The sequence below is a fragment of the Bradysia coprophila genome, unplaced genomic scaffold (assembly GCF_014529535.1).
Source record: "Bradysia coprophila strain Holo2 unplaced genomic scaffold, BU_Bcop_v1 contig_235, whole genome shotgun sequence".
NCBI classification, from domain to species: domain Eukaryota; kingdom Metazoa; phylum Arthropoda; class Insecta; order Diptera; family Sciaridae; genus Bradysia; species Bradysia coprophila.
Genome location: NW_023503496.1, coordinates 546,988 through 573,253, shown reverse-complemented (window position 1 = coordinate 573,253; position 26,266 = coordinate 546,988). Strand labels below are relative to the sequence as shown.

The 26,266-nt window shown below is 36.6% G+C and overlaps 2 protein-coding genes across 2 annotated transcripts in view; one reads left to right on the top strand and one right to left on the bottom strand.

The window, feature by feature from the left end:
• Positions 1-26,266, top strand: part of LOC119077322 (ecdysone-induced protein 78C) — an 85,761-nt gene that overhangs the window by 9,749 nt on the left and 49,746 nt on the right. Inside the window, exon 2 of the mRNA XM_037184503.1 lies at positions 19,066-19,214. Within this exon, the coding sequence (XP_037040398.1) occupies positions 19,066-19,214 (149 nt within the window). The remainder of the gene's footprint in view (positions 1-19,065; positions 19,215-26,266) is intronic.
• On the bottom strand, positions 3,048-7,425 carry LOC119077340 (CD151 antigen-like). Its single transcript, XM_037184525.1, has 5 exons — positions 7,221-7,425; positions 4,126-4,314; positions 3,892-4,062; positions 3,539-3,838; positions 3,048-3,283 (listed from the first exon to the last, which is right to left on the bottom strand). Exons 1-5 carry the CDS (start codon positions 7,311-7,313, stop codon positions 3,167-3,169), a joined length of 870 nt encoding a protein of 289 aa, XP_037040420.1. The 5' UTR covers positions 7,314-7,425; the 3' UTR covers positions 3,048-3,166.

The window sequence follows — 26,266 nt, the reverse complement described above, 5'->3', positions numbered from 1 at the left end:
CTCGAGTAGAATTTGATTAGATCCCCAATGCGTATACGATCGGCGTACGGATGATATCGATGCAAATATTCGATGGCCTCGTTCATATCACCATCAGAATGTAATATAGCATCTTCAAGTTGCTGGACGGTTACATTTGTTGGTTCCATTGTTTTACAGATAATTTAGCTCGTCAAAATAACTTTTAGATAAATATCAAATGCGAAACCAGAATTTAGCTGCCAATTTTCTTAATTTACTTGAAATTTTGTTCATTTTCTTCCATTAGCCTACTATACGGCAGCAGACATTCCATTAGACTTCTACTGCGTCACAATGTTCTTTCACTGGTCATTCGACCTCAAATGCGTCGAACAGTCTGATTGCAGTGGCCATAAAGTGTTGTCAAGTTTAACTGGTTGATTAACTCTAGTCTTGATCAGACATGAGTCGGTTATCCGAAAAACCGAAAATATCGGATCGGTTTTGACCGAACCAAATATTTCACCGAAACTTCCGGTTCGGTTTTGACCGAACCGAAAACTTCGGTTTTGACACTAAACAAGTAAAAATAAAGCTTGTCTGGTCTTGATGTAGTCTGTCGGCCAAGTATTTCAACGTTTACACATGAAACGACGGTTGCTAGGAATCTCGCGCCGCGTCATTCACAATAATTCTCATTTTGACACATTTTGTATAAGGAAGATGTCACTTTGTGAGTTATTGTGAATGACGCGGCGCAAGATTCCCTAACACCGAAACGACATAACGTTGTCGCGCGTGTGCATATGTTTTCTTCCCGGTATCCGCATTCATACTCCCGATTTTTTCCCTTAACACATTGAAATTAATTGCGGCTTGCCAACTTTCGGCACCCTGGACTTTACTTAAATAGTCGAGGAATGCCTCCAAATAAATTTATAAAAATGCAAAACTGAATTCTAGATTTTTAGAAATTTATTTTGAAGTATTCCACGACTATTTAAGTAAAGTCCAGGGTACAGAAAGTTGACAAGCCGCAATTATTTTGAATGTGTTAACTTCGACCAAATTTCCCGGTAAAAATGTTAGGATTTCCCGGTTCCCGCTTCTACTGAAGCAATACATACCTATGTGAATCCTCGTTAAGGAAGGCGGGAGCGGAGCGAGCGAAATATTTTATGAATGTAGCCTTATGAATGAAAATATACAAATCAAGAAAAATAGCGCGACCGGAGCGAGCTAAAAAAATGAACTAGTCCAGATGTTTGAATTCTGTTCCTTTAAATTACGCGAGTGTAGAGGAAAAAGTACATTGACTAAAGCTACTAAAGCATTTCAACCTTTTCGAAGTGAAGAAAATCGATAAACGATGTTTTAAACGAAGCGAGCGAAAATTTTCGTTTGACAGTTCAATGACAAGCCTTTTTTTCTACTTTCCTACAAAGATCGCGATTCATCGCAAGGATCGATTTTCCGTTTTTGTCGATTTCTGCTCATTTCCCGATTTCAGGCCGTTTCCAAATTTCTGGTCATTTCTCGATTTTTAGTCATTTCTTGATCTCTAGTCATGTCCCGATTTTCGGTTATTTCCTGATTTTAGTCCGTTTCCATATTTCTGGCCATTTCCGAATTTTGGTCATTTACCGATTTCAGTCCGCTTCAATATTCCTAGTCTCTTCCCGATCGACGAAAATCGAAAATTTGACGAAAATCAAAAATTTGACGAAAATCAAAAATTTGACGAAAATCAAAAATTTGACGAAAATCAAAAATTTGACGAAAATCGAAAATTTGACGAAAATCGAAAATTTGACGAAATTCGAAAATTTGACGAAAATCGAAAATTTGACGAAATTCGAAAATTTGACGAAAATCGAAAATTTGACGAAAATCGAAAATTTGACGAAATTCGAAAATTTGACGAAAATCGAAAATTTGACGAAAATCGAAAATTTGACGAAGAAAGTAATTCTCTATCTGCCACCATTCAAGAAATATCTCTAAAACCCCAATTGACCCACCCATTTCCAACTTTCGACATTTTTCACAAATGCCCTTCTTTTCTACTCGTAAAACATCCTACGCTCGAGTAGCTCAAAATTTGGTCACTCTAATCACTCTAGCTCAAACGAATCTGCCCCGATTTTTTTGTTCGAATCGTGTTACGAATACCTTTCATTTGATGGGTCGCACGCCTCTGTAGGTTTCAATACAGCTAAACTACAGCCGAAAACGCGTTCCCGACCCTCGAAAACCACACTCAGAAACCACTTCGAGGCCAATAAAACAAAATTCTGGTTTTTCCTGGGGTAATGGCGTATCACATTTTCATTTTTATGCCCACCCTGAGGTTCCTGCAAAATTTCATGGAGATTGGCTGACTAGTTTCCGAGATCGACCGTCGATAGATAGACAGATAGTAGATAGATAGAAACATACAGAGTAAGTTGAAAGATTTTGATTGTTTGGAAAACGTTAATTTGGTGCATTTTCTATCAAAATGACCAACTTCAAAACGATGTATCTCCGGCAATTTTAAAGTTACATAGTCGAGTGATAGCTCGTTTTGCTCGTATTTGAAGCGCGAATAAGATAGAGTAGGATTTGTGGTGATACAGGCCAAAGGAGAGAAACTTAAATTCTCGCCTATATATAGTTGCCGCGTCTCAAAAAAATTTCTTCGTTCTTTTTTTGGAAGTTAGACTGCGTCAAGTCCTCCGCTATCGCTCCGGACATGATAATCTAATAATCTAATTCTAAATAACATGCTTTCATGTGCGTAGATTTGCTCAAGGAAAACATACATTAGCATCTAGTGTCATCGGGAATACGATATTTCTATTGTTTAAATCAGCTAAAATCGGTTAAAACCGGTTTTAACAATAGAAATATCATATTCCCAACTGACACTAGATGCTAGTGCGTGTTGGCCCTAACGATAAAACTGCATGTCAGCAAAATTCTTCTAGCTGAATGTGGCGCTAGTTGTATTGGAAGTTACTTTAGTTCACGATATGAACGTATTTGCACTTGACGTAGAAATGGGCGACACATAAAAAATGAATTATGGACAAAACTCATACCACGTTTGTAATCATATATCGTTTATTGAGAGCTTTCGCTTCCTAGTTTAAATTACAACTTACAATCATTTTCGACCCAATTGCTAAGTTAAAGATGTACTGTGGAATATTGTACATGTTCATTATGTATGTAACGTAGCGTAACCTCCTTGATCACTGTTCCAAATTTGTACGTTGCGTTGAGTTTTTCTGCATCGTATAGCCCTTGCATACGCAAATCCTGCGACAATACCTAAAATCTACGAGACCAGACAACATACAATGTTACAAATTCGTACATGTGATTGTAAATTCGATTAATTGTGCACTGCTGAGATCGACAATTATGTTGCGTCTTCTATAGTAATCTCAATTCGCAGCACACGTTAAACTATGGAAAATGTAGCACAATTCCGGAGAAATGATAACAGAAGGCGTTACTGCCGGCAGCGCGCGGAGTCTGTTAACATTTCTCACCAATACAAAATTGATCGCATGTTTTCGGCTGTAGCTACCTGCAAAACCGAAAAGAGAAGAGCCGACGAACCAATGATCAAAACGCTTTCAGAAACAATTTGACGGATTGGTTCGAAGCATCCTGTACTATGATATTGATCACAGGTATGGCCTACGTAATTGCTGTCTGGACGGCAGCACGTTGCTGGCATCATAACGCTGGGTGCTTCAGTAGATGTGGTTGTGTGATGGGTCGTCGGATACCAATCGTCATAAGACTGAGTAAAACCATGCCAAGGTGTTGAATATTTGCCGTATTTTTGCCAATCTGTGTTATCATATACGCCACAACATTCGAACTAAAATTAAAATTTTTGTACTTTCTCAATTGACCCGTCGTTGGACGGCTAACTTGTGACTGAATCAAATCGACCTCCCGTCGATACGCGTGTTCATATGAATAAAAGTACATCATCGAGTCGAGTTGTCTGGAGACCATATCTCCCGATTTAGACATCAGAACGAAGCTGGTGACTGCTGTGGCCACTTGTAATACGAACACCAACATCATTGCCAATCCATACTATCGTAGTCACGAGGTTTTTAGTCACATCTCGGCGAAATCGAATAATTTGTTTTACCTTACCAGATTCGCAAAGGCTGTCTTTTCCATGAAGGTTACAGCAATACCAACCACAGCTACGATCATGAGAACTATTCCGGTTACCAGGGCGAATATTATCAAAGTGTTGAAACCGTATTCCATCATGACGTTGTACGGAGAAAGTAGGACGGATATTGATATGCCACTCATTATCATCACAGAACTAGCGATCTTTAATCGAAAAAAATTTTTATTTAGAAGATTCGGCTTTCACCTTCGATGAAGGTCTTCATAGGAATTCGTAGATTGCCAAAAATTCTTCAAATTCCTAAAAAAAAATTTAAAAAATCTTTGGAATTCCGAAAAATAATTAGAATTGTAAGCTCTGGTTCATCACATTTATTAATTTTATATCAAGGAAAGTACATAGTTCATGAAGAATGACTGAAAAGTAGCACACGGTCCTACCACTTACAGTAAAAGTGTGACCCAGTTCCCTTTATTTACTTACAAAAGAACTGGTATCGGTAGGAGTGACGCTTACAGCTTTGACACGGAATAACGAATACGTCACAAGTGGCAGATGTTGAGGAAACCACTGATAAGAGAATTAAAGAAGGCAGAAAATATGTCCTGGAAGAAATGCATTCATAAAACCGAATTATCTGCCACTAATACTTGTGACGCTTGTGACGCATTTTCCTTATAATGACATCAGAGAGATGCTAATATGACGACTGGGTCGTTTCGACTGTCAGTTTTTCTATTTTGCGATTTAGTATGGAAATGAAAACTAAAATTGAGATATCTTTGCTGTTTTAAGTAATTTTTCATATTTTTTTGACCAAAATGTTTTAAAATGTGTTTGGAATCGATTGGCATTAACAGATTGGGTGAAAATATTTTTTCTATTTTATTATTTTGTTAATGTCAGTCGATTCCAAACACACTTTAAAACATTTTGGTCCAAAAAAATATGAAAAACCACTTAAACCAGCAAAGATATCTCAATTTTAGTTTTCATTTCCATACTAAATCGCAAAATAGAAAAACTGACAGATCGTAACAAAGGAGAAAAAAGCTCTCTCTAAATTTATACGACTAATGGCGTGGATATGTCGAATGACAGTTGGGTTTTTGAGAGAGAATTCAATACATTTTCTAACAAATTTTAAAATCTTTCAACATATTCCCTCTATCCGTCGAAACGACCCAGTCGTCATATTAGCATCTCTCTGAATGACATAGCAAACTATTTGAAAAAAAAAACAATTTTCTGAATCAGTTGTTTACACTATTCTCAAGATGTGCCATTTGTGACGCATTTGTTTTTGCGTGTCAAAGATTTAAGCTCCACCTATATCAGTTCTTTTGTAAGTGGAAGGGACTTGCGTCACACTTCCACTGTAAGTGGTTTTTGGGCGATATCAGTTCTTTTGTAAGTGTTTCGTCATCTTTTCGATCGAATCTCCACTAAAACATATAGGGCTTCGTACGATGGCATTCACCTCCTAAACTCATCTGAAAGACAATTAAAACGCTTATAGCTCTCAAATGGGTGGGGAAAACCCTGAAGCACGTGTCAACTAGAATCTAAAACTCTATAACTTTGTCTTTTAAACCAACTTTCTCTCTGCCATATTTCCCGAGATTTGGGTGACGTAGCTCAATAGCTTAAAAATTATTGACTTTTATGAAAATTACTTTCATTTGTCTACACATATACGTATGTGCCAAACCCTGCTTTGCTTTGTTCGCTTTGTGGTCGCTTTACCATAGTCACGAGTTAGGAAGTTTGGTGATGAGCTGAAATTACATTTCAACTATGATTCGCTAGACTTTTTCGCGAGCAAATCGGTATGGTGTATCAACACTGTATCAAGTACCGCCGTCTGATGAGAAATGGTATTTTTGAACTGTATATTAATGCAAAACGTCGAAAGACGTATCAAATTTTCTCAGAGATCGATACAGTGATCGAAAGTCTTACTAGGTCCCACCTGTTGGATGGGTCATATCCCTTGACTCTCTGAACTTGTCAATAGTTTTTGTATTGGTAATGATTTATTGATTTACTTCAATCGAATGTAATTTTGATGGTCACGAAAAACATACTTAGAAGAAGAACTATTAGAACCTAGAACGGTCTTAATCTCTCATTAGTAATTTCATTTTGCTTAGTCTACCTCTATGAGTTCTACTGAGCTACTTAGTTACTGTCTATAAAATGTCTGGTTAAAAAATGGCGTATGTCTTGAATAGAACTTAAACTTCACACTCGTTAATTTTGTCCTGTTCTATTCGGTTTTGAGAGTAATGAAAGTAGACAGCGTATCATACAAATTTTGGCTCTATTTGTCTGTACGTTTTCATATAAAATAGTACAGCTGTCACTCGAAGCACTTCTGCTTGAAGTGGATTGATTTGATCCAAAGTATTTAAACACTGAAGGTAATGCCAATGCTCCATGGATCAGAGAAATTTTGAATTCCGACTTTCAGGTAAATTCGTTTTTGTAATGTTGTCATCGTAATTTTTTCGCGTGTCTAATGTTGTTGCACCTGTGCAACTTGACGCAAACGAATTCAATATGTGTACAACATAACGAAACTAAATTCATCTGAAAGTAGGGATCCGTACGTGTAACTGCGCATACACAAGGCTGTAAACTTTGAGGAGGTTACGCTTACGCAGATACAGATACGCGGGTGACACACCACAGTTGATGATAAAATGGCGGATTTCATACAAAAAATCACCTCCTGTGACGATTCTCGTCGCCGTGATGATTTGGTGAATTTTGTGTACATGTAGAATCATCAGAAGTGGTGTGTTCCCGAATAAAATGGCGATCTACGTGACCTCCCTAAAGTTTATAGCCTTGTGCATACGCACTACCTTCATTTATATACTTTGGATTTGTTCAAAGATTATATTGAAGTGGTTCACTGTTCACTATTTGTAGTTCAAGTAACCGCTTGAAAAACATTAGAATTTATTTCTTCCGCATGCCACTCTTCTTTATTCTCGAATACAACTCTTTTGTAGGGTGGAACACTATTTTCGCATGTAACTCTTTCGAGTGGTTTGCCCTTCCCATTTTCGGTTTTTTTTTTTTTATTATTTTTTTTACTCACAACAAATATCACGTTCAAGATAAATAGAATGTATTTCCAACACATTAGCCGGAAATCGAATTCCGATTTCTTTTGACTCCGATCTGGCTCCATTTTTCGATTGGTGTCACTTTTCCAGTCTTTTCGTAGGTCTTTTCTTCTTTAACAAAATGCGCAATCAGACTGATTTGCACACAGACAAAGAGTGAAATGTTTTTGCAACATTCCATCTTCGATTCCACACATGTTATCAGTCCAAAAAAAGCTTATCGACGCTTTACCTGATAAAATGCCAATAAATCAAGCTGTGTTTTGATAAAGGTCGATACATCCGGCGCTGATTCACCTGATTAGAAAACTAAATGGAAGATAAGTCATAACTCTCAACTTTTGCACGAAGCAATGGGATGGAAGCACTTACAATACCTAGCCAAAGAGTTTATTTACTGATAGAGGATGGGCATCGAACATAAAATGCGAGATCAACACCTCGCGAGATATTTGACATTAGGCGTGCTAAAATTTTAAAAATATGGATAACTAAAACAGACAAATCGGACTACCGTTGCCGATTTATCTCGCCTAATGTCGAAAATCTTGCAAGGTGTAAATCTCGCATTTTATGTTCGATACCCGTGCTCTATCAGTAAATAAACTCTTTGTACCCAGCACAATTTTCTCTTTTCTGTGTTTTCGTTTCTTTTTCGTTCGCGTTCACATATAAACTGAGTCGTTTTGAAATTTAAATTAATTTATTGCTTGCCACAAGCGAAAATTGATTCTAACATATCAATTTGGCCCCTGCGAAAATGGTCGATTACATGAGGGATATTTGTGTGACACTATCGTCAAGGAATCTCTATTTTCGCGGGGTGCACAGTCATTCGCCTTCGGCTCGGATATGCAAACTCTACCCTTGTCAAAATAACAGTTTTCAAACCTTGGCGCTTAAACACACACTTGTGAGTTGCTCGTATCTCAAAATTGTTCCCCCATGTAATGAATCATTTTCGCAGCATGCACTGTAACCTACTATTAGACTTTAAATTCGCGTGTGCAAATTATGTGTATCTCTGGGTATCGTAGATACCTGGATTGGGCCGAAAATCTGATTACCGGGACGAAAAATGAAAAGCAGGAAAATGGGGAGCGATTATCAATTACATTTAACTGATCTGTAGGTCGCAGTAGCGAATTTTGGATTTCAGCGCCCCGGGCTATTGGAAGTCAAGGATTAAAAAATAATTGCAATTCTATCGCGTTCTCTCTCATAGATGCCATGCCAGCTGTCATTCACATGTTCATTCAAAACCAGAGAGATGCTAATTATAACGACTGGGTCGTTTCGACTGATAGAGGGAATATGTCGAATGACAGTTGGGTTTTTGAGAGAGAATTCAATACATTTTCTCTCAACCAATTTTAAAATCATTCGACATATTCTCTCGAAACGACCCAGTCGTCAAATTAGCATCTCTCTGTTCAAAACAGCCTGGATGAAGCGGGTAACAGTGGCAGAGACCGAAATATGCGAGAAAGTGGTTCTGTCGTAAAATTTTTAATTTTTTTATGCAAAAAATAATCAAAATGTTCCTAGGTATAATGCTCACAACAGCTCAAGCCTTTACTTGTCTGAAACGCGACAATCTAATTTATATCAGATTAGGTTCACTTTTTCGTTGTACCACTTTGGCGCAAAATGACGCAAAACGACTCTGTCACTGTTATCTTCATCGGTTTCAGTGGGTTTATTCTACTTTGCCACAGGCGTATACCAACCTATCATTTCTCCGCACTTTTACGACTGCCATTTTGTTTGTTTACCTTGGCGTGTATTCAGCACTTTGACAGTTCAAATGACATTACACTTGTGTTTGAACGCTCTTTGGTCTGTTCCAATGTTACTAGAGCTGTCAAAGCGTCATCCATAGAGCAATTAGAATTGACCAAGAGTAACACCACGTTTGTAATCCATAAATCGTTTATTGAAAACTTTCGCTTCCTTTCCTAGTTTACATTTTCGACTGTTTTCCATTAAAATTACAACCATTTCTGACACAATTACGAAGTTAAAGATGTACTGGAGACTACTGTGCTTGTTCATTACGTACAGCAGCGTAACCTGCTTGACCATTGTTCCAAATTTGTACGTCGCGTTGAGTTTTTCTGCATCGTATAGCCCTTGCATACGCGAATCCTGCGACAATACCTAAAATCTGCGAGACCAGACAATGTTTTACTACAAATTCGTAATTGTAAATTCGATCAGGCCGAAAACACACGATCAACTGTAGCACAATTGCAGAGAAATGATAACAGATGGCCACACCATGGAGCAGAGTTGGTTAACATTTCTCTTTCTTTCTTTATTCCATTTCTCAGCAATGGAAAATAGATCGTTTGTTTTCGGCTGTAGCTACCTGCAAAACCGAAAAGAGAATAGCCGACGAACCAATGATCAAAAGGCTTTCAGAAACAATTTGACGGATTGGTTCGAAGCATCCATAATTATGATATTGATCGCACGTTAGGTCTGTGTAACTGGTGTCTCGAAGACAGCACGATGATGGCATCATATCGGTTCTGGGGGTGTGATGGGTCGTCCAATCGTCATAAGAGTGAGCAAAAGCAGGCCAAGGTGGTGAATATTTGCCGTATTTTTGCCAATCTGTGTAATCATTGGCGCCACAACATTCGAACTAAAATTTAAATTTTAGTACTTTCTCAATTGACCCGTTGATGGATGGCTGACTTGTGACTGAATCCAATCGACTTCCTGTAGATATTCCTGTTCATATGAATAAAAGTACATCATCGACCTGAGTTGACTGGAGACCATATCTCCCGATTTAGACATCAGAACGAAGCTGGTGACTGCTGTGGCCACTTGTAATACGAACACCAACATCATTGCCAATCCATACTATCGTAGTGACGCGGTTTTTAGTCATTATCTGAGCGAAATCATTTTTTTACCTTACCAGATTCGCAAAGGCTGTCTTTTCCATGAAGGTTACAGCAACACCAACCACAGCCACGATCATTAGAACTATTCCGGTTACTAGGGCGAAAATTATCAAAGTGTTGAAACCGTATTCCATCATGACGTTGTACGGAGAAAGTAGGACGGATATTGATATGCCACTCGCTATCATCACAAAACTAGCGATCTTTAATCGAGAAAATTTAATACTTAGAGGATTCGGCTTTCACCTTCGATGAAGGTCTAAAATGTAAAGAAAATCAACAGGATTTGGGAAAAATAACATTTACAACGATCATCGGTAAATTATCGTTGATTTCAACGATGTGAATTGAAAAATCATTGAGAGAGTAGTAGGATTTAAGAGTGAAATCGCGAATTCTTCGAACAATTTGTATGGAGGATCCTTGCTTCATTACCGGTTCAAGGAGCTATATCTCACCTCTCTCGGATTTGTCAAAACCTGGGAAAAACAATTTCTTTCATTGAAATTTTCCATTTTTACAAGAAGAAAACGAAAATTTCTGGTAAAAATTGACCATCGGGAACTTTGGTCACCCACCTCTACCTCATGTGAATTTGGCTTTCTTGGTACATCAAAATGTTCCATAATGTAGCACAAGCTCCGAGGATCATTTATCACAGGCATCCTCCTTCAAGCAAAAGTGCTATTAATGACAGCTGCCAAATAAAGTACTATTTTGTATGAAATTTTATCCCCACTCTTTTTACAGTGTAAAATTTTGTATGGAGCACTGTCAAGTTTCAATACCCTATTTAGAGTACCACTTTTGCTTGAAGTGCGTTGATTCAGCCCAAGTTTTTATACTTTTAGAAAGTAGGAAGTCTATGCCTTCCCATGGAACCATCAACGGCCAGGTTTTTTGATACGCGCAGGCGTCACTGGTCAGAGAAACATTTTTCTTAATACAGTTGATAGAGCTAGTACAGCAAACGGTCCGACGTATTTGATGTCTTCTGTGATCGGCCTAGTCTAGCCGAAATTCCACCTGAGAACCATCGATTTTTCAAACATTTCTATCAAGAAAACGAGGATTCCGAGAGAGGCAAGATATACTTCGTTGATATCTAAATGAAGCAAGGATTTTATGGGTACCAAACACTTCAAAAATCCGGATGGCATGGCTAGCCGATTGTTCGAAGATTTCGCGATTTCACTCGTAACTTTTCGTTTCTTTATTGTTCCAACTTTCGTCAAAAACAAGGATTTTATCAACGCACGTCAATCATACTACCAGTACTGAAACTTGACAGTGTGTCACATAATAAAATTTGTGAAAAATTGTTGCAGAATGCAGATTGACTGTAAAGCAGAAAAATGTGTGGAATTACAATGGGGGATTCTTTTGAAAAAGATTTTTCAGCTATAGATCATCTTTAGTTACGGTACTTTCAAACGTAGACTCAGATTATTTTCGTTGTGTTTTATTGGTTTTATTTAACCCAAAATATTATGTCAAAAAGGAGCTGCCATTTGAGTACTAAATTTAAAATCCTGTGTAAAAAAGAGAACGATCAATAGGCGGCGGTTCAAAATCTTTCGTTCAAATGACATTATTTTTTTATGTGGATGGCAGTTCTTAACGTGGATGGCATTTCAAACGGCCTTGAAGATGATCTATTTTTAAGTCATTTTCCAAACATTTTTATGAACTGTGTACTCATCTTTTTTAAAAAGGGAAGTGGCTGCTGTCACTTCTTTGACGCATGCGTTGATTTCATCAAAAATTAAAGTGGTTCACTGTTCACTATCGTAGTTTCCTGAGGCTTAGTTCAGGTTAAGGTAAATATGCCAACCTCCCGCCCATATATTTACTTTGGTTCAGGTAAGCGCTTGAAAAATGATACAATTTTCGTCTTTGTGCAATTCTTGTTTATTGTCGAAAACTCGAAACGAGTTTTGTAACTCATTTTTAGGGTGCATTTTTAGGGTCGTCTGAAACCCTATTTTTTTCGCATGCAAATGTGTTGCCCTTCCCATTTTCGGTGTTTTTTGATTATTTTTTTTTTATTTACTCACAACAAATATAATGTTCAAGATAAATAGAATGTATTCAACTTGAAAAAACAAATTTTTTTCGGAAAATTCAGAATTTTGTGGACGACTGACGTGTGTTTACGATAAAGTGTTTTGTTTTTTGTGTCTCAGAGTAATTGTATTTCTTTTAGTCAGATTTGATTTACTAAACATTTTGTTGGCTGAATCTCTGTTATGTAGTGTTACGGTTACCGAAAAAGTTGGAGTTATCGCCAAATCGTCAAGAAAATCAACTTTTTCCGTGCGACTACTGATGTACCGTTCAACATAACCTCACTACTCAACCAGTGCTGAGTTTTGATATTTTTTTGGAAAATCGGATTACTGAACGATGCCGCCCCCGACAGTGAGGAAGTGCACGAAGAAAAACTGTTCGTCAGAAAGCTCAGAGGATGTTACGTACAATTGCTTCATCTGTAAAGGTCCAATTCATTGGCTGTGTTATGAAATTAACAGGCCGCCAAGTTTTATATTAGTAACCGTCAATGTCGTACTAGTCTGTGATGAGTGCCTAAACAATCCTAAGGAATATTCGTCACCGAAACGTAAGCAACCGTCAACCGCTAATCTTGTCCAAAGAACATTCGATGTAAAAAACTCCGTTCTATCGCTGTCGAAATCAGTAACCGTTCCACAAGTATCGACACCGCCGAACAACAATACCGTCAAACAAAGTCAACAAATTCAAACAGCTGTGGAATCATTGATTCAAAAGGTCGAAATCCAAACCGCTACGATTGAAGGACTAAAAATATCAGTGGAAACGATGAACGAAACCATTTCTCAACAAAAAGTTGCTGTTTGTGAGTCAACGGTAGTCAACAATGAAAGCATTCTATCGATAAATAAGTCAATCCCACAAACCGTGAAGAACGCGACGAGAAAGTCATATGCTGAAGCCGCTAAACAGGTTGCTGTTAACAATGAAACGCCGAAATCTACACTGACAACACGGCCGAGTAAACCAGTTCTAACCGGAACGTCAACAAGTGTGATTGGCAGACCATTAGTGAAGGATCGTTCTAAATCAATGAAACCCGAAAAAGCTTTATGGATTTCACGCGTTCATCGGGAAACGACGGAAGAGGAAATGTCTCTATACATCAGGAATTCGATTAAAATTTCGTCGCCAGATATATCGGTCCGAAAACTCGTGAAGAAAGGTAGGGATTTGTCAACGTACTCGTTTATATCGTTCCGAATAACGTGCTCAACATCAAATTTCAATTTGTTAATGGATCCAATGCACTGGCCGTCTTATTGTCACATACGAGAATTTGATTTGGAACAAATGTAATCAGTGGATGTGAAATTGTAACACGTAATTGCTAGAAAAGAACTGGAAGAAATGTAGGAGACAATGACGCCCGTAAACACAGATTTTAACGTAATTTTTAACGCTTTTGAGTTGTGTTCAGCCAAGTTTGGCGGTGAGTTATAGAAATTGAAATTGTAACTGATTATTTGATAAGGTTTCTTTGTCGTAAGTTGATTTATATCTGATTTTTTATGTAAATTATTCAGCCAGTATTTGGCGGTGAAATAAATTCAAATCAAATCAAATCAAGATAAATAGAATGTATTCAACTTGAAAAAACAAATTTTTTTCGGAAAATTCAGAATTTTGTTTTTGTTAAGTTGCATCTTTCATATAAACTTCGCAGTTGACACAATTTGTGTGTCACCGCCTTCGTGACAGAGTTGTCTTATCTTGTTCTTTCAGAACCTTGAATAAATGAAGCAAACTTGACAGAAGAACAATTGGGTCTCCTTCGCGTTGCAATGCCTAGATGTAGGTTACATTTCAGCATGTGACTAACTTGCCACCACCTTTTTGTTGCAAAAATTCGAATTAGGTCTCTTTCGCGGTCTTATGTGTAGCTACAGTGAATCATTCACTCTTCTTATCATTTTATGCATTCCAGTCATAGGTTTGTTCCAGGGTTATTTGGCTCGTCGAATCGTCATTTCACAGACATGTAAAGCAGTAGACTGATTTCCCAAATTTGACATTATAACAAAAGATTAATTAAAATTGGAATTAGGTCTCCTTTTCGTCGCTATGTGTGAAAAGAATGTCTTTTACATAAGTGACATAACGTATTGTCTGGCCTCTATCTTGACATAATATAGTTTCGACCATACCATGTGTTGACGTTCATTGCAAGAACTTGCGTGCCCAATTATGATCGAAATCAGTTGGAAATAAATAGGTAAAATTGTGAGTGTAAAGACTGAAGTTATTTGCCATTTTAATCTGGTTTCATTGTGCTCACAAACGAAAATGCAGTAACACCAATGAAAGATGTAGCGGAGAAACGAAATGCTAACGGAGATATTTCATCGTCCCTCATGCACTTGAGTTCCATCCCACCCCATTGACAAACAATTTTCTTGTGACAATCATCATTTTGATGATTTATTTGCTCGATTATTAGAAATGGAGAGCATTTCATTCGAAAAAAATATTCGAATGATTCACAATAAGACATTGAGGGCATTTCCTCCTCTCGATAATTTTAATTTGATTTTTATTGGCATTTTATGTTTTATTGTTTTGAATATCGGTGGCATCATGACGAATTCACGCCAAAAACGATCCTGTCGGGTTTTTCAATTGAAAATGTTAACCAAGAGAAAGGATGGTGAAGAAAAATGTATTTAACGACAAGTCATTCTAAGTAATTAAACACTAAAGGTAATGCAATCCTTCAGCGGATCAGTCTGATTAATAAAACTCGTGCAGCGCCTACGCCATTCACAGAACTTCACTGTTTGAAAAACTTTCTCAGCACAGTGGGAATTGATTAAGCGAGATATGGTATGTAAACACAAGCAGGAGTGGCTGATTTGTCGAGTGAACTTTCAGTAGGCTCAGATTTGGAAAAGTGGGCACAAACAAATGTTTACAATAATGATAATAAGTACATTGTTAACGGAGAGCGAAGACCAATTAAATTTAACTGGCCTCAATGGTCATGGCGAAAATTTCTGAATGAAAATTAATCGAAATTTAAAGTTCGAATTTTCGAAGTATGAATTGAAAGAGAAGCAAATACTTTAACCCAAGGCAAGTTAAAACTAACTAGTCTTCGGTTTTCTCGTTCTGACCATAACAGTCTATTATACAATACTTGTCAACGTAACCCCACTAAATTTTTCGTCAAGTAGTCCGTAACCTCAATTAATCCACGCCATTAGTCGTATAAATTTATACGTCAGAGAGAGCTTTTTTCTCTATTGTTACGATCTGTCAGTTTTTCTATTTTGCGATTTAGTATGGAAATGAAAACTAAAATTGAGATATCTTTGCTGTTTTAAGTGGTTTTTCATATTTTTTTGGACCAAAATGTTTTAAAATGTGTTTGGAATCGATTGGCATTAACAGATTGTGTGAAAATATTTTTTTCTATTTTATTATTTTGTTAATCGATTCCAAACACACTTTAAAACATTTTGGTCCGAAAAAATATGAAAAACCACTTAAAACAGCAAAGATATCTCAATTTTAGTTTTCATTTCCATACTAAATCGCAAAATAGAAAAACTGACAGATCGTAACAAAGGAGAAAAAAGCTCTCTCTGACGTAGAAATTTATACGACTAATGGCGTGGATTGACGTTAACTGCGTTTAATTTACTGGTTTTTACATGAAAATCATTAGTTCAATTCGATATTTTTCGACATGTCTGACAGCTGGGATCGTGTCTGACGTTTATAAGGTCATGAAAATGATGTTTCCACATTACATAGCTCTACTTAAACACTGTATATAGAGTGTTCAGTGAGATGGAAATCTGATCAGTTAATAATTAATTATATTTTAACTAATCTGTTGGTCACACGTTAAAGTGAGAGGAGTTACATTACAAATTTAAACTGGTCTTTTATTCATTCATTAATTTTTGACAGCTGACCCACAGACTAGTTAAATTGAACTGGTTTTCGATCTCTGTGAACCCTCTATGGTAGTTTATAAAGCGTTTAAGGAGAGCGAAAACCAGTTGAATTTAACTTGACGAACGTATTACGATATTTCGAACGTATGACCTCTAGCACGCCTCTGCCATATCGCAATCCATGCTTTTAGCACAATTTCAGTTCAGTTGAAATTTCGAATGGAAATCATTATTTTTTGAAGTCACCTGATGATATGGATTTAAGTCCGTATGGTCAAGCTTTTTGACTTTTTTTCATTTCCTGTTACAAACAAGTATTACTGACCCTGCAGCGAACTGTTATGTGAAACGGATAAGCTTTGCAAATATCAAAATTCACATAAAACATTCAGCAAATCGAAATGATTAACAATTTGGAGCAATTTGAATCGGAAATATTGAATTTTACAAAACACACGCAGGAAATATCAATTTTCATTTTAATTGAAAAAAAAAACGAATTTCAATTTGAATGGGGGCGCAATAATGACCGAAAAAAGCAAATAAATTTACCATCCATTCTCATTCCAGTGAGGTTGATTATCATGCAAATATTTATGGATTTTCATTCCAAATAAAATCGATAAAATAAAACGAATAATGAAGTCCCCCCCATATAAAGAGTGTATCCACTAGACATTTCATTCAAATTGAATGATTACATGAAAGCATTCTCGATTTTATTACTTTTTACGAGTTGTAGGAAGATGTGAGGAATTTATGCAGCCCACAACAATCTCCGATACACACAAGAGAAGAGTTATTATCGGTTTTAAAAAGAAAGAATGGGAATGAATAGAATGATATGCAGACGACGAAACAATTTTATTTGAAAATACAATTTTTGCTTAAGATTTATTATTTAGTTTTGGATTGCAATTTTCAAAATAGTACATAATTGAGAAGTCGTGTACGACTTGGATGCAAACAAGTAACAGGTGTCCCACACCGCAATTCTGAACGTCTTAAGTCTCAATCCAGCATGTTTAAATCAATGAAAGTCTAGAACAGGTATGGTCGATCGGCGAATTCGTCTTAAACGCACTGACATTATATGTCAAAATAATATGAAAATGAGTGCGTTTAAGTACGAAAATCAAACTTTTATGTCCTCCGGGCGGACAATAGACCATACCTGTTTTACACTTTCATTGGTTTAAATTTCATCACACTCTTTCTTAAGTTTTCAGAGAGGTGTTAATATGACGACTGGGTCGTTTCGACATATAGATGAGGTAATAGGTCTCTTCCAAGTGCAAAATCGAAATGTTAATCGTCATCCACAACCAACATAACCAAACAATGTTGTTGACAAAATGTATGGAAAAGCGTTAAGGTTATGGCTCTGTGGATGACGTTTGACAGTATACTGCACTTGGAAGAGATCTATACGTCAAATGATTTTGAATTTGGTCGAGAGAAAATGTGTTGAATTCTCTATCAAAAAAACAGCTGTCTTTCGACATATTCCCTATATCCGTCGAAACTACGTCACAGTGGTCATACTAGCATCTCTATGTAAGTTTTAAGTGCTTTTTAGCGAACATTTTAGGTGATTAGTCTGTTCCGAGGTCTTTTTAAATGTCAAACGTAATTCACAGAAGACAGGAGCTCGTACAACAGGACGGAAGACTTGTGAACTTTGACAGTTGTAACTTAACGAAAGTATAACTGTTCGCGCACTCCAACGAGCCCGTTTGCTTCACCTTCAGTATTTATTGGTGATTTGCAGCAAAGGGTGCGATGCGTAGCGGAAATAAATCGGACATACTTTATGTCCGATATTTACAGTGTTATAGAAAGTAGTGTCATCTGTTGAGCGTGAAAATCGCGAATATACTTTGAATTCAATTTGATATAAGTCGGAGCAACAACATTAGTCACAAGAAATTGACATGATGGCAATATTACAAAAACTAATACACCCGAAAGTCTGGATCTGTTATTTCTCTGATATGTATGTCTGAGTTTGAGCATATATGAATGAGAGATATTTACGACATGTCGAAGGAAACCGTGGACTGGAGTTTTATGTGTTGGACACACTGAAATTGAGCTAGTAAGATGTAATTTTGACCTGTTACTAGCTTAATGTCAGTTTTTTTTTGTCCCACGAATATTCGACTTTGTCGTATCACTCTTTCATATATGGTTTGAGTGTATTTGCATCACAATACGTCGTGTAAACTGTAAACAAATATAACCATCAATTGAAACCAAAAGATTGAGGTTATGTCTTTCTGTTTCGTTGAGTTAAGTTCTTTTGCTTTTCTTTCGCGACGTCTGAAAGTTTTCGTTATGTCTGATGTTTCACACACAATTGAACATGGTGTCTAATAAATTGCTTCAGTGACACACTAACGATTCCAATAAAGTTCTCACATCATCTGTTGTATTGGAATTGTAAGTTCACTGCTACTGAAACGAATGTGTTGTGACGGAATTAGAGGTAGACGAATTCGTTGACTCTCCGACTCCGTGGAGTCGAGTGGACAGAGGAAATCGATTAAGAATTTTCTAATTGCGTTCTAGATTTCAATTGTCTATTAAAATTAATTCACAAACTAAAACAAAAATGAGTGGGAGGCCTGAAAACGTATACCAGCAACTATATGTAATGCACGTTGATTATACCTTCGGGAAATAGAGAAATGAAAATTGAACTGAGCCGAATGATATTGTGAGATTATTGTTTTTTGTAGGTAGTATTATGTACATGAAAGCCTCGACGGGAATGCAACATTTGACATTTGAATACGAGAGAATTAATTTCTTTCCATACGGCACTTTTAGTCATACGCGCATTCACATGACCTTATTGAGAAAATGGGGAATGATTTCCTAACCGTGGTTTCTCTAACAAAAAAAAATCATTTTGCTTTCAGCGTTACAATCAGTACTCTGCAAATAACGCTACAAATCCAGAATCCAGACACACCAGATACTCCACCAACGCCAGTCAGTCCAAGAGAATCGATCAGCCCGGACGGATTAACACTCATCAGTTCCGAGTCAAGTGACACGGCCGTATCAGGTAGGATTTAATATTTAAATGAGACCATCAACTACAATGTATGCTAAAAAGAGAACCCTAAAAGAGCAGGATTCACATCTAGAGGCGAAATTACATTTCTTTTGCTATTAATGTCAAACAACAAGAGATTTTTTTGGTATTTTGACTTCTGAGATTTTGACAAAAGGTTTATACCAAAAATTAAAATCGAAAACACGAAAAAGACCTAATTCAAATTTTTCTTTTGTTCTTCTGTCAAGCTCGCTATGTGCAGAGTAACTCTAGCTACACACAGCAACACAAAGCGACCTAATTCAAAAATTTCTTTTGTTCTGCTGTCAAGTTTGACAGTATAACAAAAGATAAATTTAAATTAGGCCTCTTTTGCGTTGCTATGTGTAGCAACAGTAAACGTTGAGATTATTTTTTTCTGTGGACCACACTGGTTATTTTCGTTATCACCGTTGCAAAGCGACGTAAAACACATCTAAATCTAACTCAAACTGTTTGTGACAGTGGAACAAAATGGAAATTAAAATTAGGTGTCGCGCTTTGCTGTGTAACATTCTTCTGGCTGAAACGATCGCGTGACAAATGTCAACTCAGGGAGTTACACATAGTGACAGGAAGGAGAACTAAACCAAAATTTTCTGTTGTTCGTCGGCCAAGTTTGACAGTATAACAAAAGAAAAATTTAAATTAGGTCTCTTTCGAGTCGCTATGTGTAGCTACAGCAACTTTACAAAAATCAACTGTCGAAATGTCGTTTCTACTGCTAGAATCGTTATATTGCTACCGTTTTCAGACACAATTTATGAATGGACTAAGTACTAATTTGTATACGATATACCGTTTACATCTTGAAAGTTCAACAATCTGTCCTTTCAATTGAAATCTGAGACAGAAGCTGAGAACAGCGTGCTCGTTTTTTACCATCGTTACCATAGTTAACTTCTATCATCTACCTGATGATTAGCATCATCGAATAATGGATGACAAGAAGAACGAGATAATTATCCATCCACATAAAATTGGCTTTATATTCCATAACTGCACCCATTGCCAGTGTGTGTATGTGTATAATGTATATAATAACAAAAAGTCGTCAACTTCTTCACTGTTATCGCATTTCCTGCTTCCTTATAAAAATTCAAGCTCTTTGATCTTTCTTAAAGATTATGTCATTCAAAGCTGATGAACATAATAATGAAACCGGCAGCAGCAACGTGAATTAATGAAAAAGAAAAGAAATGAAAGAAGAAGAAGAAGAAGAGGTGGAGTGGTTTTGCTATATTAATTAGCAACAAACTCATAATAATCTTAAAGATACACAATGTTTGCTCCACGTTTACACATTTTAAGGATGTTGATTTTATATGCGAATGCTCCACTATTATCTAACCGTAAATGGATGGCAGTAAATTGTAGTAGGATGATAGAATTTGATTAAATCTTCGGGTACACAATATTTGCATCAGTATGGGACGGCGTAAAATTTAATGTAAAGACACGGAGGCCGTTTCCCATCATTATCACCAACTTCTCAATAATGCCGTTTTTGCTTGGACAAAAATGGCGCCACCGTGTATTTTGGTATATTTAATGAACATGATTGTATGGAACACTTCAGGCGCTGTGTTGTATACTTGGCACGAACTGTCACCAAATATATCTGTCGACTAGGTGGGGCCTAGTTTTGAGGATTAAATCACTAAAATTCAAATCACAGATATGAGACTGTAGCTACACGTAGCGATGCGAAAGAGACCTAATTCAAACTTTTCTTAAGTTCTTATGTTAATTTTGACATTACAGCTGGAGTAAGCCGGCGAAAAGCAATCTCCTGACAGCGAACGTTTTGTGACAAGCCTTTTTAAGTAATTTTCTTGATGAAAGGCGCCGACTTCCTGTAGCTGCACATAGCGACACGAAATAGACCTAATTCAAAATTTTATTTTGTTCTTCTGTCAAGTTTGACAGTATAACAAAATAAAAATTTTAATAATGTGTGTTTCGCCTTCGTGTAGTTATGTGTGGCTGGAATCACTCTAGCTACAAAATAGTACCACGAAAGAGACCTAGACCTAATTCAAATTTTCTTTTGCCCTTCTGTCAAGTTTGACATTAAAACAAAAGAAAAATTTCGGGTAGGTCCCTTTCGCGTCACTAATAGCTACAGTTAGAGTTAACGCGATAAATGAATGCGATCTTTTGCTAAAATAACATTTCTCAAAGTCTCCCATCATATAGCTGAAATTCAAATTATCATAACTGACGCGAACAATAATCATAACTGAATTTTTATTGCAAAACAAGAAGAAGGAGAAATAACAGATCAACACCGCAAAAAAAATAGTTGGATAATTCACGCCATCCACATTTATTTGATTACTAAATTTCCATTCGCATTTTGTGCATTTCTCTTCATATTGCCTATACCTCAAATGTTATTCCTCTCTCTCTCTCTCTCGCTCTTTATCATGATCACGTTATATTTAGCATAAATAATTTAATGTCTTTCTCCGGCAAGAACCGCTGAAGGAAAGTTCATTTACCTTTTTTTGTGATGTTGTTATGCGCATAATAATTACAGCAAAAGACGAAACGGCTAAAATTTATGGCTAAACTTACAAATGATGGCCAAAAAAAATTTGATTTACAAATCAGTGGCTCTGTGTGATCAGTGTAAAAGTAAAAGAAAAAAAATGAGGAAAAAATTTAATTCAAAACAAAAAAATCGTCTGAATGAAAATGAATTATTTTCGATGGAACGAAAAAAATTTTGTTTTTTTTGTTGTAACCAGGCGAAATGTGAAGTGAATTTCAATTTTTGCGTTTAAATTTATTTCAATTCGAATTTGGTGTGTGCACTCCGACATATGTCCTAGACATCATTCGCGAAAAATTAACCTTTTTCCAACAGGCGCGGATCCTCCAGGTCAATTGGTTATTTTTTTATTTTTGTTCCGTAAAAATACTATTTATCAAAAACCACCCGCGTCAAAATATTTCTAAATTTTAACTTTTTTAACGAATCTCATCGAGTTTCCGTTTAAGAAGTAGATCGCCACCGGTTTTGAGGTGCTTTTGATTTTGTTTTTGACACATTACCACACTTGTTGTTGCCTGTGTGGAGAACTTTACCTTTCCAGTTTAAGACCTTGGACATGTATTTGACACAGCACTATGTGCAACTTGAAAAAAAAACTAAATTTCAAAATCCCGTGAAATTCAGTGCTTCCATATACGTACTAAACACGAAACACATATTAGGCAAGCCATTCTTAATCTACAGTGACAAGAAAGTCTTTTTATGATTTCAACTACTAACATGCTCTAGCTACACATAGCGACGTGAAACGACGAAATCAACCTAATTAAAAAATTTCTTTTGTTCTTTTGTCAAGTTTGACATGATAACAAAAGAAAAAAATGGATTAGGTCTTTTCAGCATTGCAATGTGTAGCTGCAATAACTATAGCTACACATAATAACAAAAACTACCCCTATTCTATTTCATAAAAAAAATTGAAATTAGGTCTCTTTCGTGCAGCTAGAGTATGTGTAGTTTAAGAAGTTTTATCAGGGACTGAAGTATGAATTAATGAACATTACAAAAGTAAAATTTCCCTGTTTACGGAAGGGTGACGCACTTCTTTATTCACTTCATAGAACACACACAGGTTCTATTGCATTGCGTCGCTGCGGCCACTCTGAGAATTTGTTTAAGATTTGAATTTTCAAACAAAAACTTTGTACTTCGTACGAATTCATCAGAAATGTAGTATCGGGTCCATACATCTAATCTTTCAGCTTTACACTGCCTTCAAGATTTCCATACCATCACTACGCACATTGGAATAATAAAAAAGCGAAAAGAAAGCTGGTGTTCGGCGCATAGTTTTTGTATTCAACATAGACGTCGACCACGACTGGTGAAATGATTTTTGCGTCAATTAGTTCTCAGTGTCAATTGACAAAGTATTCAGTAGTGAAATTTACCGCATGGTGGCGCAGGGACTAAAGTAAGGAACAATTGTGTAGGCAATTGGCGACAGTGCCCTTCAAAGTGGCAACACTGCCATCGATATTTGCCACCACGGAAAATTTCACTGTATCTTATGGTGAAGCAGTTTTTCTATGGCTCCAATAACCATGCAATTAATGCTTCGACTGAACTCAAGAAATTTAACCAATAAACCAACAAAATTTGCGTCACAAATGGCAATTGTTGAGGAAACCACACCATTTTCAAGAAAATTTTAGGATAAAGTAAATTTAAAGACAAAAATCGAATCATTGGTTAAATTTGTTGAGTTCAGACGCAGAATGCGACACCCTTAGCAAGTCACGAGTTCGAAAGTTTGAATTACTATGCCAAAATTCTAACTTCGAGTTTGCAGACGTAATGTATATATCTAGATATTTCCCGATCAGTTCTTACCGCTGCACTGATGGAAACCTCTTCACCAGAAAGTTTCAACCCGATGAATTATTACTACTTCTGGTGACAAGATTACCTGTAGGCTGCACAAATCTAGGAATTCAAAAATTTCGCCCTCGACGCATTTTTCCTTAGAGGTACTAATACCTCAAAGTGTGAATAGTCAAATAAAGACAAATCGCACTTCGTGCGAATAGCCTTTTCGTAATTATTTGCTCGAATCAGAGAGTATAAAGTGAGTATTTCTTTTCCTTGAATTTTTTTTTCTGAAACTTGATAGAATCTTACAAATTTGAAATGAATCCTAAAGGAACATAATTAAAATAAAGTCTGTAACCACTTAATTTTCAATTCAATTCAATCTTTATTCGTCAAAAACTACATGATGCCTTACGACCGAAATTAACACATTTTGAGAATCAGTTCTGTCCTTACCAAAACTTTACAACAAATGAAACAAGTGAGTTGATCAATCGCGGAGAACATTTGCTAAGGAAGCGTAATAAATCGAAGGGGAAACGACGAAAACCTTCATTCGAACGATCTCTCCACTCCTTTATTCGCCCAAGATGAATTATTTCAAGTTTTTCTTTACAAGTTTTACAAATTAGATTTGGCCCTTTCAGAACAAAAACATGGGCCCCTGATAAGATGTGGCTACACCGAAAAAAATCCTTATTTTAGTCCCTGTGGTGGCGCCGAATGTTCGTTATTAATACCTTAAGCAAGTGATAACCTTAGTCCATTTCACAATCATCTCCCGTAAACTTGAACTTTGCTCCTTCCCAAAGAAATTTCTCTCGTATCGATGTTCTGTAGCCTCTTCTGCTTCACTGTTTTAATGGCCCTCCCGTTTAAAAGGCAAACACAACGTCTGCACTCCCATAATCTATGATGGATGAATCTAATTGTACTTGCGAAAGTTTTCCAATTATTCGCAACAGTCCCTCACAGTTCTTAAACATGGAACAGCAGTCGGCCCCATAATTTGGCATTTGAAAGCAATAAAATGTAAGTATCCCGGTCGGTCCTCGCATTATTATTTATGAATTTAATTAATGCAAAACCATGTCGGTTGCAAAATGGTTCATGTAAATGTTTCATTAAGTTGATTATAATAAAATGGTGTCTGGATCGAGCATACGGATGGAAGACGATCTAATACACACACACACAGAGAGAGATAGCCCGAAAGCCGGGATAGAATTTAAACGAGAAACACCGCGAGCTATACAATTTCATTCTTGCATCCAACCTCTCTCCCTGTAACAATGGAACCATTTATTTAAAACGTATTTTCTAACTCACTTCCTCATGGCATCTTAAAACATTTTTCGCGCAATGTAGGTGTATTTTACCGTATACACCATAAACTTGCATATGCAAACGAAAATAATGTTCTCTGGCCGTGTATAAACATAAAAGAAGAGACCTGATTACGATAGTCATATTTCATTCTATTCCTCCGGGCTGAATTGAAATTTATTTTGCATATTAAATAAATAAAATGTTGTCTTGGCTGTATGGGCGCTGCTGCTCTGGCAAATCCATTTCTCTATAATAGTAATGAAGGTGAGATGTTGTTTGAATCATTGTGGATGGGAGGAAGAACACATATCGCTGAATGTAATCCTAACGTTCGGTTGTTAACATTATATTCAAATCCATTTCACTTTGCATACTAACAACATTTTATCCGGAATGGTTGCTGAGTTAACAATATAACAAATTCGACATAAAAGAACAAGCAGTCAACAAGCAGTTCATATTATTAGAGTCTGAGGCGATCCCTTTAATTTATTCAATTGATTCGAGTTGCAATAAAAGAAAAAAACTCTTGAGAATTGATTACAAAGTCAATGATTGCTCCAGCAACGATTATACGTGTGATTCATGTAAAATAGTAAAATGAAAGGGACATTCAAATGGGATGAACAAGCACACCACAGTTCGGAGAAAAATAATCTTAAAACAGGTCAGGGCTGACCGGAACCTGACTAAAACTTGATTAATTTAGGCACTGACCTAAACTGGCCTTGGACCTGACCTGTCCTGACCCGGAACTATCGAACTTGAACGTGTAAATTGAAGCGTTGCGTCACTAATAGTCAAGCTTGGAAATATTTTTAGCCCCGTACGAAGTACAAAGGGGCTTATAGGATTACGATGCCGTGTGTAATTGATGGAATTCGAAGCAGACGGTAAGGGCAAAGTGTTTGCCTATGTTCATAGATGACGAATCCGCAATAAAAATTTTGTCTGTCCGTCTGTCCGTCACGTCGATATCTTGAGTAAATCAAATCCGTTTTCAAAAAAAAAAAATTCCCTGAAAGATAGTCAAAATAGTGAGTCTAAGTTCGAAGATGGGCATATTTAGGTCGGCCCTTCGTGAGTTAGGGCCGCCTAAGTGCTTTAAGGTCTTTTGGGGATATTTACGGCAAAAAAAACGTTGGAAATGTAAATGAAACGGCAAAAGATAGGTAATGTTGATACCAATCCAGGAAAAAAAAGTTTTTTAAAATCGGTTGAGTGGCCCGTGAATTAGGGCCCTAGAAGTGAAAGGCTACTCGGCCCTAAGTGTATTTTACATATAACTCGAGTAAATTTCATCCTTTTTTCGTGATTTTTG

Bases quoted from the DNA above. Each gene is read 5' to 3' on its own strand.
- LOC119077340 (XM_037184525.1), bottom strand. From the start codon at position 7,313: ATGGAGCCAGATCGGAGTCAAAAGAAATCGGAATTCGATTTCCGGCTA. The intron at 4,315-7,220 runs GTGAGTAAAAAA...TTTCGATTAAAG, and splicing joins TCTTGAACGTGATATTTGTT to ATCGCTAGTTCTGTGATGAT. The intron at 3,284-3,538 runs GTAGCTACAGCC...CTGGTCTCGTAG, and splicing joins TTCTCTTTTCGGTTTTGCAG to ATTTTAGGTATTGTCGCAGG.